The 19,776-nt window shown below is 31.5% G+C and overlaps 1 protein-coding gene across 1 annotated transcript in view; it reads left to right on the top strand.

Moving 5' to 3' along the window:
* LOC108904098 (Down syndrome cell adhesion molecule-like) overlaps positions 1–19,297 on the top strand; it is a 94,693-nt gene extending 75,396 nt beyond the window's left edge. The window contains exons 4-5 of the mRNA XM_018706514.1: positions 9,026–9,313; positions 19,185–19,297. Coding sequence (XP_018562030.1) covers positions 9,026–9,313; positions 19,185–19,297 — 401 coding nt within the window. The remainder of the gene's footprint in view (positions 1–9,025; positions 9,314–19,184) is intronic.
* The last annotated feature ends 479 nt before the right edge of the window (positions 19,298–19,776 follow it).

The following is a 19,776-nucleotide window of genomic DNA, read 5'->3' as shown; positions in this document are numbered from 1 at the left end:
TATTCATATGTTAGATTTAATTCTACGTTAGTACTATATTTTCTATGAATACATCTAAAATACTCCATTTTTGGTAATTTTTACATAATCATTGTTTAAACAATGATCTTGTAAAACCGATACGTTTTGGAAAATATTATTTCTTTTTGCCTAAACTAACGATTAAACCAAGTTTCAATCTGAAACGAATTACCTTTTGATTTACAGGTATTACAAATTTCATTTACTGGGCTAGTGAGTAAGATTAGTTAAAAAGAGGCAAAAACTTCGTATTCAATAGGTTTCTTCTATTATTCGTGAAGACTCAGATTACCACTGCAATTTTTCAACTTTGGGTAAATATCAGAAAACCGTCTCTTTCTGAACATAATATTTATGTTCTAATTCACTGGATTTTAGTCACAAACGCAAACTATAAATTCACAGCTGAGTAAAATACGGGCATATTAATCTAGATTTCTAAACCATAGATACTTTTGATCTTCGCAGCCCATGTAGTAGACAGATCCTAGACATACACATACAAAATCAGTCCTGTAACCCTGGAGTTCTTGATGGCTATCAGAAACCCTCTACTTCCAGAAGTCTCAAAATCTATGACAACTGTGCATTTAGCGAATTTCTCTTTAGATTTATCGTGGTGTACCTGAAACCTCTGAAGGCAGCTCTGAATGAGTTGAGAACATCTATTCAATTATAAAACAGTACTCATAGGCAGCAGTAAATCAATGCAATGGTTGCTATTTATACTTTTCCCTTTTGTAGCGATACTGTATTTTCTATTCTTCTTCTCTCTTTTTTCGCTCTAACACAGTCTTTAGCTGTTTTTATATTTTTGGTAATTAAAAGAAAAAGACTAATAACGTTGGAACAGTTTCATGCCAAATGAATTTAACCAAAAACCGTTCATTTTATAAAAAATTGAAAGAGAGTTGTTTTGTTTAGAATTGATTAAAAAAATTAGAAATGATGTTATTTTCCAGAAAAATACACGTGCGTACGAATTATTTTTTTAAAGGGGGCAGTAACCCACCTCAGGCACGTCACTGGTGTGTGAAATGGATAACAGATATATTTGTTTAATTCACCATAGTAATGTGTTATTAATACTAAATTTCAGTTCAATATATGTTGGTATTTTAGAGATATTAAGAAAAATTCTTAAAGAAAGTTTATTTTCAACACCCTATATCTCACAAACGAAGCGTTCTAAGACCTACGTTTATAGGAACCTTTCTTATTAAAAAATGAATCTCTATCAACTGTTAAAATCCTACCACAAAGAACTGACTCACCCTGTATTATATTGTTCGCTTGCTTTAATCTGCATGTTGGCTTCTTTCCCTAATGGAAAAGTGGCAAATCCAGGAGCATCTCCAGAATAGGTAATAGTGTGAGGCTCACTATCCAATTATCACAAGACACGCTTGTTTCAGATAATTTGATAGATTCGTTTTGATTGCCGTTTGAAAACTTTTAGACCATCAAACTATCGAGTGTAATTATAAGTGTGATCACATCACATATAACCAGTGTAGTTTCTTTTGCAAAAGGTGCGATAACAGTTTCAGGGTAGTTTACAGACATCTGTTTCCTCCGACACCACCCTATTCAAATAGTATATTGAATTTATCCTTCAGAAATTTCTCTAACATTTGGTAAAAATCGTCAAATTGCCTGATTCTTGACCTCTCATGAAAAAGGTGTAGTCAGCAGGTCATTCTGTGACCAAAGCAAGGGCAAATGTTTCCATCTTCTGCACCACCTCTGGCTGATTTTTGTTTAAATTTCGTACTACTGTATCAAGTTTGAAGTGTAATTAATCAAAAACTGCTTTTACGACCTAAACTTTTGACGAATGGTCTCTAGTTTTAGGCAATAAATATCGTTCTTTTTTAAAATTGTCTTGATAATAAGTCGAACGTCGCGTCGGTTCACATCAATAAATTATGTATTCAAAATTCAATTCCAGTTGAGCTTAAAGTTATATTAATCTTCTACATTATTTTGCACGACACTGGATTAGGCCAATCGAAAATTGGACCACTGCTGTATTCCACTTAAGTCTTATTGCCATTTAATGCCACTTCAAGTTTTATATTAGATATTTTATAGTATTCAGTTCAAGATTTCATCGATCTAATTGGTGAGATCAGTTCATTAAATTCAGCTAATCAATATGTTTTTCTTAAGACTGCGCATGTAAATACTATTCTTCAATTTCAATATTAGAAACCTTACATAACCCAGAATTTTAGCTACAAAACAAAAATTACAAGATATTTGTATAAAGTTCTCATACTTTTCACTTAAATTTTCGAATTCAATAGCCTATTTTCTACAATTATTGAATCGATGTTCATACGTTTTTTTTTTTATTTATTTTGAGTACTATAGCGTGCAACTTTATATATACGTACGAACTATCCGGCACATTTTGTTTATTTATCAATAATTAAAATCGTTTATCCCCCCTTGAAGGAAACTTTATTTAACCACCAAAAGAATTTCTTGAGAAAGGTAATTACGATAACAATCTTATTAGCATTTTATTTCTGCAAGTATCCTTCCATGTTTATTTACTCTTAATACTCGCAGTTCCGAGTTTCGGGGATAAACTCTCAGCGGAAATTATGAATCAACATTTTCGCGTACTTTTCTTCCGTTACTTTGTTTATTGTAAATACATGGCTTGATGTATACTGGAATACGTGAACATTATTCTTTGATATTGTATAAACAATCATATTAGCATTCAACGTTGTAGGTTTTTTTATATTTAAGAGTAGTTCAGGAATTCTTAAAGGATCAATAAACTATTTAAAAAATGTCATCTTTTACAAATTTCCTGATTTCCAGTGTTGAGAAAAATTTCAAATTATAGAAAATAAAAATAATATGTTTTCTAAAACTACGTATTTCTAAGAAATCTACTCGCTACTTAATAAAAGATATTAATCAATTAATTAAGAACAATAATTAAAATATAGGTCTTTCATAATAGTTACATAAATTTAAACAGACACAGGGGCATTGAATTTAGGAGGACTTAAATTTCTCCTTTTAATGATTCAACAACTATTGATTATTCATTTGACTGTTTGGCAATTTTTACTCATTTTCAGGGTGAATATATTTGTGTATTTATTATAAAAATATATGGATATTGGTTAAACAATAATTCTCATTTATCTAGTCATATTGTCAACACCTCCAAAAGAGAGTAGAGATAATAATACATTATTTATTGTGGCCATTTCTACGTGTTGGTCTTACATATCTTTTACATATCAGGATTTTAGATATGAAAGAATATTGTTTACATTTGACATTTTTGAATTTATTTGAATTAGTTTAAAATAAACAGTATATAATATTGTCATGGTTTTTGAACTCTTACTCATAGGCAACTTAAAAAAAAGATTAGGAAATGCAAAATTTTTGAATTCCTTTTCTGTGTTAGCAGTTGCGGAATAAGAAACATGAGAAAGAACACGAGTTATTTCGGTAATGTTTTGTCTATATTAATCAAGTCTTTACTAGATGCCAACACTTACTGTTTTTAAAATATCTATTTAATCCAAAACTGTCTTTTATATTAAGAGTATTGGTAACTACGTATTGATTCTTTTGAAATTTATTAACTTGTCTAATTATCAATAAATTTTATTTTAGTTCTGAACTCTGATGTTAGTACTAATGTAGCCCAAACGTTAACGAAATAACTGTTTTTTTATATCTCTCGTTCCATCAATCTAAAATTATTCAAGGTAAATTAGCTTCCTCTGATACTAAAACATCTTCAAAATCCTTCCTAATTGTAACATCTCTGAGTAGATTTTGTAGCACTGTACCAAGCTTGAAAATTCTACCTTAAACTGTTCTGAGTAATTAATTAACAAACAGTAATTCACAGCACTTTTTGAATAATTTAAGAGCCTCATCAGAGCCCAGTTTTTTTATTTTAACTGAAACAGTTTACTTTATACCGTCTGTTACAACATCGATGTTAGACTCGGTGTTTAATATTTACATGTTTTATTATTATAAAACTATAACAAACATTAATTCACAGCACTTTTTGAATAATTTAAGAGCCCCATTAGAGCCCAGTTTTTTTATTTTAACTGAAACAGTTTACTTTATACCGTCTGTTACAACATCGATGTTAGACTCGGTGTTTAATATTTACATGTTTTATTATTATAAAACTATAACAAACATTAATTCACAGCACTTTTTGAATAATTTAAGAGCCCCATTAGAGCCCAGTTTTTTTATTTTAACTGAAACAGTTTACTTTATACCGTCTGTTACAACATCGATGTTAGACTCGGTGTTTAATATTTACATGTTTTATTATTATAAAACTATAACAAACATTAATTCACAGCACTTTTTGAATAATTTAAGAGCCCCATCAGAGCCCAGTTTTTTTATTTTAACTGAAACAGTTTACTTTATACCGTCTGTTACAACATCGATGTTAGACTCGGTGTTTAATATTTACATGTTTTATTATTATAAAACTATAACAAACATTAATTCACAGCACTTTTTGAATAATTTAAGAGCCCCATTAGAGCCCAGTTTTTTTATTTTAACTGAAATTTACTTTATACCGTCTGTTACAACATCGATGTTTAATATTTACATGTTTTATTATTATAAAGCTATTATGCCAAACTGAACGGAGACGGTGAATGTTATTTTACGAAAAAAAGTTAACTATAAACATGAATGCGATAAGGCTTAGTAAGAAAATGGAATGTGACAAATGTGCATTGCCATTAACACATTTTTTAATTATATCTACAAAATCGTTTTTAGATTACTGATTCCAATAATTTTATGGATGAATANACTTTAACAATAAGTTTGTGCAAGCCCTTGGCAAATAAAAATATAATATAATAATAATAATAATTCCTCATCTCAGCGCGTGGTACTAGAAAACTTAGTTGCTCTAGCAAATCTGGGCAATCGATTTTATTATGAATTAGATTATAAAGCAATTTTACCGACTGACAACGCCTGCGGGTTTCTAAAGCTTGGAAGTTAAACATATCTAATAATGTATTGTGACCGAAGCCCTGAGCCGGATATATACCAGTAGACTTAAAAGACAAGAATTTCAAAAAACGCCTTAGAACATTTTCAAGGGCATCAGAATGTAATAGGGATTCCAAATCAATGAGCAATACTCAAGCTTCGATCTAACATACGCATAATACAGAAGTTCCAAAGCTTTGATATTAGTAAACGAATGACAATTGCGGACTATAAACCCGGTCATTTTCCTGGCATGTGATTGTATTTGATAAATGTGATCAACAAAACTCAAACGGGAATCAAATAAAACTCCTAAATCTTTAATTGTTTCTACAGATTGCAAACTCTGATTATTAATTTTATATATGTATATATTTCTCAAAATTTATCTTTCTGGTAAATGTAACCACTTTACACTTAGCAACGTTAAGTTCTAACTTATTTTTCTTACACCACAGTTCAATATTGGCCAGATCATTCTGCAAGATTAAATTATCTGAGGTATCATCAATTTTCCTATATATTTTCAAATCATCAGCGAAAATTAGATTTTCACATTTCAAGACAGAACAAATACAAATATCATTGATAAAAATTAGGAAGAGCAATGGGCCTAAATTGGATCCTTGGGGGACTCCTGATGTTGCAGTAAGTCGCTGAGATTTGTATTCATTAAACGCAACAAAGTAGACTCTATCTTTAATATAAGACTAAAATAGGTCCAACAATGCAGGGCTAAAACCAATTCCTCTCTGCTTTTTCAACAGAATTCAATGTTCTATTCGATCAAAAGCTTTAGATATGTCCGTGTACACTACATCTACTTATCATCACTCTTTGATTCAGGACTTCTCGACATATTTCAGTTTAAAACTATGTTTGAAAAAATAGGAGAGAAATTTATGTCTGACGAATCGCAGTGGCTATGGACGAGGCACGCGGAACAAACAAACGGCGTTGACATAAGTTTATTTGTCATCATTAATTTATTTCGTATAACAAACTATTTTAACAAAGAAATAATGTTACTGAGAACGAAAAATTTGAAGTTATCCGTTTATTTTATGATAATAATAAAAATCAATCGTAACTTTAACAACTCTTAACTTTAAGAGAATTTTAATACCTAATTAATAAAAACCAACTAAAACACAAATGGTCACAGGTGCTCAACGCGACCGCCATCATTATTGATGCACTTCGTATAATCCTCATTAATTTTCAGAACTGCATTTAGTATGAAATGGGAATTAAATTCACTTAAATAAATTAAATCCATTGATCAACTTTATGTCTTAGTTCATCTAAGTTTACACTAGTTGCCTTATAAACCTCGTTTTTTAAGTAACCTCATACAAAAATGTCCAAAGGTGTAAGGTCTGGGCTATTTGAAGGAAATTGAATATTTCCTCCATTACCAATTCACAAATAAAATCTATTATTTAAATAATTTCCTAACTCTCTTGAAGCATTTACTGTGTACTCTTGTGACCTTTCTACAATATTTAGTATATGAATTTACCATGGTAAACCTCGAATGAATATTTGCTTACGTTGAAAATATAGTAATATAATTAGTTCTAATTCTTCATTTGGAATAATTCTTCGTTTCTGTCTTCCAAGAGATTTTGTTTCTCTAAAGCGTTGCTCAATGTCGTAAAATGCAGCTTGAGATAGAATTGCAAACCCAGGATGCAAACAAGCATACTCGGCGCGCGCTGTATTAACATTATTCTTGTAAAATAAACAGATAACTTACAATTTTTCGTTCTCACTAAACATTATTTCTTTGTTAAAATAGTTTGTTATAGGAAATAAATTAATAATGATAAATACATTTCTGTCAAAGTCATTTATTTGTGCTGCGTGCTTCGTCCATAGCCACTGCGATCCGTCAGACATAAATTTCCCTCCTGTTCTTTTCAAAAATATATAGTTTTAAACTGAAATATGTCGAAAAGTCCTGAATCAAACAGTAACATATTATATATTTTTGAAAAATGAAAAGTTTAACGTAGCTAAGTATGTACTAATATATAGTGTGTTCCATTAAAAAAAAAATGTTTAATTTAGTGATTTCTATTATTCAATTGGTCGGTCGATAGCCGCACGGTTTAAGGCGTCAGTCCTTTAATCGTGTGCAAATTTCTGCCCGGGTTTGATTCCCGCGGCCGATAGACCGTAGATTAGCTATGCTTGTACGGAGGATTGGCACCCTCTATGCAGGTATGGTAGGGTGGAAGAATGTTGGCTTGGGTCAATGTGAGAGATTTTCACCGGTTGGCATTTGACCACCCCCCTAATTAATGAGGTTTTCCAGGTTTCCCTCATGCATGCACTGAATGGTGGTTAGGGCCTACCAACATAAGTCGTTCCTGGGCGCAAATGCGGCCTGCATAATAATAATAATATGCCGCCTCCTCTCCCGCACAAGTCTCAGACTTCTGGGCTAATTCTCGTAATTAGAATGAGGAGTAGAGATATTATTAATTGTTTTTTCTAATACTGTATTATAAAAATTTATAAAAAAGACTAAAACTTTTGTATTAAATATTTTTGTAATTTCAATAATAAACTCGCAATAAGTTGTCAGATTATAGTGATTAACCCTGTACATTCTACGTCAACTCATTTGGATTTGATTTGTAGTTTCGAAGTTGTTTTAAAAATATTGCAGTTAGCAGAATATATCATCCTATAATTTTTCCATCAAGCATCTGCAAAGCCATGTTCATAGGAAAGTTTTTGCACAAAATGACACGCTGTACTACAGCTGTTCTATATTTAAAATATGATTTAATACGATTGCTTTCGATTTGCATCAAATCCTTATCCCTCACCTCAACTAACCACTGCTGCATTGGTGGGTGGGTCATTAAACTTGACAACAACTGAGGAAAAGTAACCGAAGAACTTATGCTTCCCCTTACCGATCCCGAGTGACTTGCGATTCACACCAGAACTGAGAATTTGAGGTTACGTTTATAAATGTATTAAAATTACAAATTATGGATTTTAATTGAAGTAGAGTATTTACGATACTATCATGGGTAATAATAATTAAATAATATTTTAAATAAGTAATTTTTAATTAGTCTGCTGAGTGTTGCTTTCGCTGTACAGCAAGAATAAAACGCTCTCTCAACGGTAATAATAAAGTATTTTATTGAAAACTAAGTTGTATAGAAAAAGACGTGTTGACGGGGTGAGTGTTCGTTGGAGAGTCCCCTGTGTGTGGAGTGGGTCGTAGGTATATGAGTAAGCATCTGGTCGCCAGCGCCAGCCCGCCGTATACTCTTCCTGGAACGTTGGTGCGTCCGGCGGCGCTCTTGACGTAATGCTTAAAATGGGTCACTTGCGGCATGTGTACCCACACTGCTAACTACTAACTACTATAATATAGAAGTGTACATTAAATTAAAAACAAAAGTTGAGGTTAGAAAATTTAAATCAGTTATGCCATTGTCTTTAGTTCTGCCATATCATTTATCTAATATGAGTGGGTTTTCTCCTCAGTTGAGTGTTAAATCGAAAGCAATTAATATACAATGTGACCCATTTCAAGTGAAAACACCCTTTAAAAAATTCTAGCATTCTAGCATTTGAATTTATATTAAAGCCTTTATTTATTTTCGGTGTAAAATGTGACAAAAATTAAATATTAACAATACAATATGCTATAACAAACTATATTCGGGGGCTGCAAAATCCATTGGCATAGTTAGATTTTAGATAAAAAATTCGCTAGTCAATTATTTCCAACAACAAAAAAAAGTAGTAATAAAAAAGCGGGGTTTAAGACCTGAAAATAGATTCAAATATTATATTATAATGTAACAAAATCTTAGAAGCTCTATATTTAAAAAAAATATGAGCAATTAATTACAAAAGTGTTTTCATTTGAGATAGGTCATGCTGTATAATATACAGGTCAAATATATAAAAAAAATCTCTGAATTTTTATTTGTTACAGAGGCATCTGCCGAAATCATGGGCTCCCCGGACCTTCACGTGCGCGCCGGCTCCCTCCTGCGCCTGGTTTGCACCCTGCGGCACTCCACGGAGCCGCCCGAGTACGTGTTCTGGTACCACGAACAAAGAATGATAAATCACGACCCCGGAGTGTCGGTAACCGCGGATCGTGCCTCCAGCGTCCTGCAGCTTGAGGAGGCGGACACGAGCCACAACGGCAACTACACTTGTTACCCGTCGAACGCCATCCCGGCTTACATCAACGTTCATGTGCTCAATGCCACCGAAGGTAATTTAAGACAGAACTAAGTTAGATAAGATTAGTAAGTAGGTGGCAGGTTTCTCCAGGGACCGGAGGCTATTGGGGTCCTTAAAGAACCTGTTTTGTTTCATTATTTTCAAGATAACTCCGTCACTCTAGGATATTTCTTTGAAATTTGGTAAAGTACATTCAAAGATTTAAGAGAATAACTACCTGCAACTCCATCTGCTCATAATACAAGCAGGTGTCTAAAGTGGCATACACTGAATGTTATTGCAAAAGTGTATTTTAATTTACATACTGAGTGAACGGTTTGAATTGACTAATCAATCGTATTGTATCAATAACACAGGTCAACATTTAGTTTAAAAAAAAACATCGGACTCTACCTAGATATCTAGGGGTATTTTAGGGTCGCTAATTCCGATGCCGAGGTCTGTTAAGCTCTATCACGTCAGATTCAAGGTCATTTGAAGGTCAAACTAAGAAAAGGTGGTTGAAAAAATTCATATATAGGTTTTTTGGGTTGCTGAGTCCGAATCCGATGTCGGTTGACCTCTATCACCTCATTTTCAAGGTCTTTTGAAGGTTAAATTAAGAATAGGAGGTGAAAAAAATTGGAAAATATTTTTTCACTGCTCACCTGTTCACTTCTGTCTGTTTACCTGTCTTTTACCTGCACACCTGTTTGTTTGCTTGTTAGTCTGTATTTATCGTCGGCTGTATTTTCTCTCTGTCCATCTACATCTGCTTTTCTACCTGCCTTTCTCGGTAATTTTGTCTACCTTCCTGTCTGACTAAAAGACTAAATGTTTTTATCTGTCTGTTTTTCTTCCACCCACTGTCTAAATGTCATATGAATCTGACACTTCATTTTTTCATTCTCGTTTTTATTGGTACCTAGAAAATTTGGGAGCTTTTAGTGAAGGACATGGAGGAAGATGCACCAGGACCTGAATGAGTTTGAACAAAGATATCAAGGTGTTTGGGGGAAGAATATGTTAGCAGACTATTGCTGGAATCTAAAGAGAGACATAAATAAAGCATATAAATATAAACGATTCGAAGATCATTCCAGGAATAATGTGAGCGTTCTCGCATGAATTTCGATTAATACACTTATGCTCAGAGAAGCGAATTGATTTATCTAGTTTTTGTACAGTCACGCAAAACCGAGAGAGCATGTAGGCAGAAAAGTAAGAAGACAAACTGACAACGAGTCAGACAGACTGTCAGTGAACATTTAGACAGAGAGACTGGCAGAAAAACAGACAGGTAGAAACATAGTTAGAGAGGAAGATAGACAAAATTACCGACAGAAAGGCAGATAGAAAGGCATGATGACAGATAGATGGACAGAGAGAAAATACAGGCGGACGATAAATGCAGACTAACAAACAACCAAATAGGTGTGTAAGTAAAAAGGCAGACAGATAAATAGTTCACCTTCTATCCTTACTTTAACCTTGAAATGACCTTGAAAATGAGGTGATAGAGCTTACTCGACCTCGGCATCTGAATCAGCGACCCCAAAACCCATGGGTAGCTAGGTAGAGTCCGGTGTTTTTTTTCAAACTAAATGTTGAGCCGTTAAAAAGGTAAATTTATTTAAAATACAATTATAACAGTACGAATTGAATCAGTCGTTACTTACGCCTTAAGTCGTTTTTTTTTTCAAATTGGGTTTATTGTTTATTGTAACACGAGTACAGGTCAAATCCAGATACGTATTTCTTTAAAAGAATTGAGTGTTAATCGAACAATATGTACAATAAGTGAACATATGGATAAGGAAAAATTAGAAAGAAACAAAGAAGTATTTACAAATTACATAAATAAAGATAACATAACAATAATTACAAAAAATATTTAAAAATAATTTAAAAACGTATATATTTTTTCAGTAATATATAGACAGGAAAAAAATAACAGTAGGTATATTATGAAAAATTTGATTATAAGTAGATACACATACAGGGTGATTCACAACTTATCCAAACAAATTTGGGATAGTCTCTAGCGTCATTCGCAATACGCGTGGAGAGCCACGTGCCCTCAGCGACTCCGAATACTGATATCGGATTTTGCAATCGTCATTGAGATAGTATTTACCTGTTATCTGTGGTGTTTACAATAGTATTTTAGTAGTTAGTGTCAAAAATGGTTTGCGTGTATAGCAACTCGGAGTTGATGGATATCGTTTTAATTTATGGTGAAGCATTTGTGTTATGGTGAAGCAGGACATTTGTGTTAGTTCGTAGAAACTGAGTAAGATGGACCCAAATGTGTTTACACGTTGGTGGATAAAATTTTGAACAAATTGTTGTTGTAGCAGTTGAATTTGTCGATATAAAATAGGTGCGATAAAATTTTATTTACATATGTCTTTCCTTTCGAAAGTTCTTGTCCGTTTTTATCACACCGCCATGCCGGTCGCATTGTGCGTGGTCAGGTTTTACAGTTGACCAGTTTTCAGTGCCGTGCAGAAGTGTATTTTTAAAGTATTTTCGAACTGCCCTTTTTGATTTTTTCTTTACAAAATTGTATTTGTAAGGGTCCCCTGTACATCCAGAATTTTTATTTTTTTTTTAATAAGTTCTGAATCACCCTTTATATTTAGAGGTAAATTCAAGTAATAAATTAAGCGTGCTTACAGTTGAATACATTCTTATCTTATAAATAATATGATGAAATTATAACGTTTATTAAATTTTATAGAAAAATTAATATCACTTATGTACATGTTTCCCATCCTCGAATGCTTAACTTCTTTTGATTTATAAAATTGTCTACAATGTCAGGAAAGAGCTTATAATTTACATTCTTATACATTTATTTTAGATTAATAGGTATATACCCAAAATTAAGCTTTTCTTAATTTTTATGTAAAATCGTTTTTCATCGCATTATTTTTTCAAAGTATTTGAACCTTCTTACATCAGCTCAGCACCGATACCACATCAACCACAGAATGAATCCCTTTAAGACTGTTAAGTTAGTAAACTAAAAACATTTAGTTACATCATTAATTGGAAAAGGAACTAAGTGCGATCAGTGGGGGACTCCTGAAGTGACTAATGAAAAATTAGAAGAATATTACGTTTCCACTGTTTTGTGATCTTGATTAGTTATCCAAGTCAAGGTTTTAGTGGGATAATGATCAATAAATAAAAGAACACTATATTTTAAATCATTGCCAACGTTTCGGTGTTGTTTTACACCATCCTCAGGGCTCGAAATTTGAAGTGTCTTTTGTCCAACTTAACAGTTCTAAATATTAATATCGTATCTAGATACTTATATGTGTACTTATCATTCATGGAACAATTGCAATGTGGTTTTCTTTCACAGTAAAAATTGTTGTAACGTCTTCGGTACTGTTCAGCAGAATGACAGTAGAAAAATACCAAATACCAAAAAATACCTTGACTTAGAAGAATATTCTCCAGTTCTAGCAGCTTGGTATAATGTATATATAAAAAGTACGGACTGAAACTAACGGAATAAAAGTTTCTTGAACGTGACACGATGATTTGTCTTAACAAAAGCTTTACTAAAATCAGGGTAAATATCATCTATTTGTAATTTACGGTTTATTGCAAGGGATATAGCCTACACAGATAATCTGAAATTCTATATAGGGTGTTTATAGGTGCGAAATATTTTAGGGGGTAGTTGCCGAAGTTATTTTGTGAAAAATAGTTCATATAGACGTAGGTCGATATATGTTTCCGAGAAAGAGTGTTTAAATTTTAATTTTTTATTTATTTTTATTAATTATTTCATAGTTTTAATGATATTGACTCGAAATTTGAAAAACGCTTTGGAGGGATAAATGTGCATTTTTTGGGGAGATCCGAATATTTCTACTTCCACTAGTGGCGTTCATACGAGAATACCATAACATTTTATAATAAAAAAAAAATGGTACACCACTGACTTTTTCAAGTTTTGATATTTTTTTTAGAAATCCGCCATCAATTCTGAATGAAATTCGACCCTTAAATTTTTTTCATAGGAAGCACCGGTTTTAAGGAAAAAATAAAACATATTTTATTGTAGGTTTTGCTAATCTTTTATTTAAAGATACATGTAGAAATATTATTCAGATCACCCCAAAAAATGTACATTTATCCCTCCAAAGCGTTTATTAAATTTCGAGGCAATATCTTTAAAACTCTGAAATAATTAATATATAAAATAAATAAAAAATTAAAATGTAAACACTCTGTATCTCGGAAACGAAGCATATTTCGGCCTACATTTATATGAATTTTTTTCCATAAAATAACTTCAGCAACCACCCCCTAAAATATTTCGCACTTATTTACAAACACCCTGTATATAAATTCATAATAGATTTGAAAGGATTGGTTACAATATGGAATATTGGAAGACAGTTTTCAATAAAATCCTCGAGAAATATGAATAACGTATGCTCTTTTTCATATATTAGGGAAGTGTTCTTCCAAAATAGATTTATTAAAAATCAGGAATAATGACGTATCAAGGATGCCATCAACACATTGGTTAAAATATCCTTAGTAAAGTGTAGCTTTTTTAGATAAAGATTTAAGCTTTTAAATAATAGTTTCTTTACTAACATGATAATTGGTTATGGTTATATAGTTATTATTTTGAACTGGAAAGAACAAGCATTATTAACTGACTCATTAAACGAGGATATAAAACGCTAATTGTAAGAAAAAGTTAGATAATATGTCCTGACAGAGAAGAGAATAACATTGTGTATAATCGAATTTATAGAAGTACTTTCTCCTGTTATTTGTAAATTTCTAAAACTTTTTTGCAATAGGAATGATTCCTATTGCACCTCCGCAATATTTAATATAATGTTTATAATTCTTGAATATAAGAAGCTTAGATCTATCCCTCAAAATTCTAATGTCAAATAGTCAATGATTACCAAAATTTTTCCATAAATGGTGATATTTTTCCTTCTCTTTAATGATTTAATAGTAGCAGAGCTGAAACAGAATGGAAATTTCCTATAAAGATTTGAATTTTTTTATTCAAATTTCTATTAATATTTTAATTATGCTATAAAATTATTCATACAGTTTTTAGTACTAAGATTAGTAAATATAATTTGCTAATTAGCGTTTTTAAAATCAGATTTTATAGCTGCAAAATGGGCTAATGGAAAACTGCACGTATCAAAAGATTAAGGATTAAATATGAAAATCTGTAAAACGACATTTTATATCGATTTGGGCCAAACTCAGCATAAAACATATGTTTGCATTCTTTTTCTATATCCGAAAATTATCAAATAAAAAAATATATTAAAGTAGATAATTTGCAATGCAATTGTTTTCATATTCTATTGAAATTACCTACTGAATGATAACGCTCATGACTTAATTGGCAAAAATTTTGCATTGCGAAATTCCAAAACCCTTATTATGTCAGTTCATCTGCACCAACAACAACACATGATGATTACCTTCGTTGAATTCCATTCCATGTAAGCTTGATGTACCCACGTATATGCAAGGAGAAACGGGATTGCATCTGACAAGTAACAACTTCGATTTCAATGGGAAAATGAGGACTACGCCAAACTCGCGTAGAAATTATAATTGGAAGGAGACATCTGAGCACTGTGGTATTGAAAGTTTGAGATATCCTGTTACTGACAAGCTAACACGAAATAAAAAGAATAAAAAAAATACTTTAAATATGTATGTATTTTTCAATATCAACCAAAGACTAAACCCATTGGCCTTTTAAAGTTGAAATTAAAAAAAAAACGCAAGTAAAGGAAAAACATCCCAGAATTTATATTGTATCAGTGGCGGAGATATTAGGAGGTATTATATTACTTTTCAAGAGTTAAACTGTTTTTGTTGTTAAAAGGTGTCATTTTAATTTAATGAAAAAAAAACTTTTCAAAGGTGACAAATGGCCACCTTTTTGAGGAACTTTTGCATCAGACCCTCATCGAAAGACTTGGAACGTTTCAGAGGACAATTCATTTTCTGCTATGTCTCTATACTTACTAGCAAGCCTAGAGAGCTGGATATGCCCTATTTGTTTTCGCTTCAACCTGTCTGACAGCTCGGATGGATCTAGTAGTCGTTCACACTTCATCTCAAATTTGAATCCAAGAGATTCCATTCCTCTTTGAGGTTTTTTAAAGAACACTTTATTTAGTTTTTTTAGTGTTCCTTTCGCTGTCTTTTTCGTTCCTTTAGGAGGTATTTGTATCTAAAATTTTCACTGATAAACTAAAGAGATGATTCACGCAATTGGCCAGGCATTGTGTCCTGGTTAATAAAAGCGGAATTTTCAACATGAAATATTACCGATTGGAGAACAAAAATGCTAACGTCCATGTCATCTTCGTTCGGGTTGTCCTGGTCGTCTGTTGACGTGGGGTTGCCTCTGGTGAATGTGCAGCGTTTCTCGAACTGGTTGGTAGGAATAGTTTGAAAATTCGCAAGTGTATTAAAATTTATCTCTCCAATCCTTTGTCGCTCAACTGTCCATCGTCCTGGCTCATCTCTGACGGCAAGAGATCAGTGTTTTTGTTTACTGAATTGACTGTTTGGAAAAAAATCGGAAGATGGGAGATTTTAAAGCTGCTACAAGGACTTGGATTGTTTGGAGATTATTGATACATATGCTTGATGTAGCAAAGGTCAGCTGGCCAGCAGGTGTAGGTGGCCATCAAAATTTCGCAATGGGTTGGTAGAGAGTATATAGTTGGATATTTTTGAATTGTACAGTTTCTATTGGACGACCTTCAGAACCTGACACGAAATTTAAACACATGTTAGTTAATGAAAAACGCTCTAACTAGTGTTACTTAAAAAATCGAAAATTTCCATTCCAGTTAGTATTTCAAGTTTAAAATGTATTTTTTTGAAATATATTCTATTATTCGCTCTCGTATTTTTTACTCATTTTAAAGGTATTAATTAAGCTAAATAAAAAAAAATTCAAAACATTTTTTCTAAAAATCTTATCACAATTATTATTTATCAAATTGAACACCTTATATTTTTGACTCTTTTGGGATCATATTTCTGATTATTATTATTAATATTAGTAATTTATATTATCTATATTTTATTTATTTATTACTTATAACTTGGTTTAATATTTTTTCCTTAAGTCTTGTAAATTATTAGATCGTCCTTTGTTTACTTTGTCATTCATCTCCCTTAAGGGAGAACTATATGGTGGTCAAATCAGGATTTTTTGCAGGTCATAGAAACAATTCTATGACCTTTATAAGAGAAACAGTTAGGGAACTGCCTTTTATGGTCTAGTAGTTTTTTCTTAATAAAACATTCATCTGATTAAATTTCTTTAAGAAAATCGAAATGGATATCTTTTCCTTAGTAAATAGCAGTTTTCACATTTATTTGTCGTCATTATTCTCAGTTTTATTAGTTTGCATCAAATATTTATGCAAACGTAATGTTTAAAAAACTTAGTTTACACTTTGTACTTTTGTAAACTAATAACATCTTTGATGCCAGGAATCAAGTCTTTTTTAAGTTACATAACTAGGTATAGTGACTAAGAAGTATACCTAATATTTTTTAAACATGATAATTAAAAAAAAAAAACGATTAAAATATGCATGTTTCGACAAAGACTTTTAACAAAATAATAAACAGTTAAAACACTGAATTTAAGTTTAACTATAATTTTAGTGGTTATAGACTATTTTAGAATTATGTATGCACCATAAAATGCACCGCACGTTTTCTTCCGCAAAATTGGTATTTTAATTTTAAACAAATTAGGCTATATATCAGTATAGAGTCCAGTATATTGTGGAGCATGTGTTGTACACTACTTAGTAAGTAAACCATTCATAATACATTTTTGTATTTATGGCGAAATTGGAAACTGGTTTTTTCATATTTTGAAATTAATCGCACTACGGCAAATTGTGCACCACTAAATAATACCAGTTTACAAAGTTGTGTTTGTAAGTATATGAGTTAGAAATGCCTTATAAAAAATATTACCACGATTTCCACAACTAAGTGGTCAGGTTAAATATTTGCTTTTTAATTTCCATTTACTTGCTGTTCATTTTGAAGAAATAATTTGATACATATTTTTTATTTACTGCATCTGGAAGATGAAGGGCACTTATTTCTCTTTAAACATTGCAAGCATTCCTTGTTCCAAATAAAAGTATTTTTTTATACCACTAAAATCCCAAAACGAAGATATCTTTGTTTCCTTAAAAAGATAATAATTCACTGGACATAGTACATTAGGTATCTTAGTATTGGATATAATTAAAATACCATTAGTTTCAAAATATTGAGGTAATTTATTAACACACAAACCCTACATATATCTTTTAAATTATGTCTATGTATATACAGGTGGTAACAATGACTTTATAAAAATTTTTCTTATTTTCAAAACCTGTAATCTATAATCTTTCAAAGATTGGACGTGAAAGACTGTTGATTAACTATTCAAGAACCATTCAGGATGTAGAAATCAACTTGATATTGTGCATATGCACCTACATATACTAAAGAAGATTTTATTATAGACCTGGATAGATCATGTTTAATGAAAGCTTTTGTGTATTGAGTTTTTCGTGTAATACGTATATTATTCAAATAAGAGTCCCAAAACCAGAAAAACAGTTTAAAGAAAACGAATTGGTTTTCACTTTTGCTTAAGCACAAAAGGGAAATAGTCTATCTAAATCTATAAAAGAATATTCTTTTTAATATCTACTAATTTTTTCTTGATAGTTGAATCCCTTTAGATTCCGACGTTGATAGATAGTTTTTCTTAAAAGTACATGTACTTAGCTACTAACTATAGTCCATCTAAAAATGCTTGAGACATTCCGACTGATAGATTTGTTATTATGTAGACGCATGCGCATTTTTAGAAGAAATCAGTATATGACACTTACATATATGCATGAAAACTCAATATTTTCCATAAATCTGTTATCACTTCCTATGTTACAACCAAATGGCCAACATTTTCAGGTAACATTTCTATACTAGTAGATCAACCTTCTATTTCTGCTTGTCGTGAATTTTTCACATTTTCATCTTGCCATTTCATCTTGCATCTTGCATCGTTCATCTTGCATTTTCATTTTCCATTGTACCTATTTCGGTTTTTTCCAAATATTTCGAAAACTAATCATGTTAGTCGTATCTCTTACCGTTTCCGAGATCTATCAAATTAACTCACATTTTAGACGTGGAGAATCAAGTGACCTTGACCACCATTTTGCTGACAATTGACTGAATAACTAACAAAAATAGATTACGATCGCTAAAAATAAACACACTCATTAGCAAGTTATGCATGTAATAACTAACTCGAGCTTTCTTTAATTTATATTTAATGAGAAAATGAGAAACACTTAGGTATTTTGTAACTATGAATTAATACTGATAAAACAAACGAATATCTGTAGTTAAGAAAGATCGCTCGCTAATAACCTACACCGACGCTAATGTAGTCACATGTCAATGTGCCCCACCTCAAAAAGCAAACACGTTCTAGAGATAAGCTTACACACATGCATATGCAAAACAAAGATAAAGAATGCTTTACATGTTTGGTGACAGCTGCTCCGAAGTATTTTTACAATAGTAAAAATGTCTATTGTTTTACTATGTAAATCAAGTTTGAAGCCTATATTTTCAGTGAAATGACGATGAAATTACTTCTAAAAGTTAGTCGCCATGTTGTTGTTGTCGTGTATAAAATGTACCTACATATTTGAATCGAAACAATGTTAGGGCGAAAACATGTAATTAATAATCCATTATTGACATTTTCATAAATTATATTAACCCGAAAAAAAAAACTATAGAAACAAGTATATCAGATCTAGTAGTCCAACAAATTTATTTTGTTTCAGAGGAAAATCCAGCGGCCATGTTACATGCCAACAGCAGCGATGTTTCCACAGCACTCTTTATAAGTATTCTCCTAGCTTTATTTGCGAACATTTTAATGACTTTAGATAGATGAAATTTTTAAAATAATAATTTTAATTTTGTACAAACTTGTATATATTTGTATATAATTACTATAATAAATTGTTATATTCGTCTCTTGAATATGATAAAGTTGTAGCCCGTGTAAAAATGTAATATACTAACAGTTCTGACACAATTGGTAAAATCCTGTGTTACAATAAATTCTTCTTATATATATGACGTTTGTTTATTTTTGTTTTGGTGTCTATTTATTTTCAGTATACAGGGTGTGATTAAAGGGTCTGTACAACGGTCCACCAGATATAATATGGTTCAAAACTTATTTAGTATTATATCTGGTTGGAGCGTTGTACGGGCCCTTTAGAGATACCCTGTATATTAACGCAGTGATATTGACAACTTAAATAATTCTTGCCTTCAAAAAACATATTTTTAAACAACAGTTATATTTGTGATTATTTAACAAACACTGTCGAATGGAAAGTTAAATACCATTTTAGGGTAAGTACT

The sequence above is a fragment of the Anoplophora glabripennis genome, unplaced genomic scaffold (genome assembly GCF_000390285.2).
Source record: "Anoplophora glabripennis isolate ALB-LARVAE unplaced genomic scaffold, Agla_2.0 scaffold106, whole genome shotgun sequence".
Classification (NCBI taxonomy): Eukaryota; Metazoa; Arthropoda; class Insecta; order Coleoptera; family Cerambycidae; genus Anoplophora; species Anoplophora glabripennis.
Note: the sequence above shows the minus strand (reverse complement) of the source record. Positions and strands in the feature narration are given on the sequence as shown.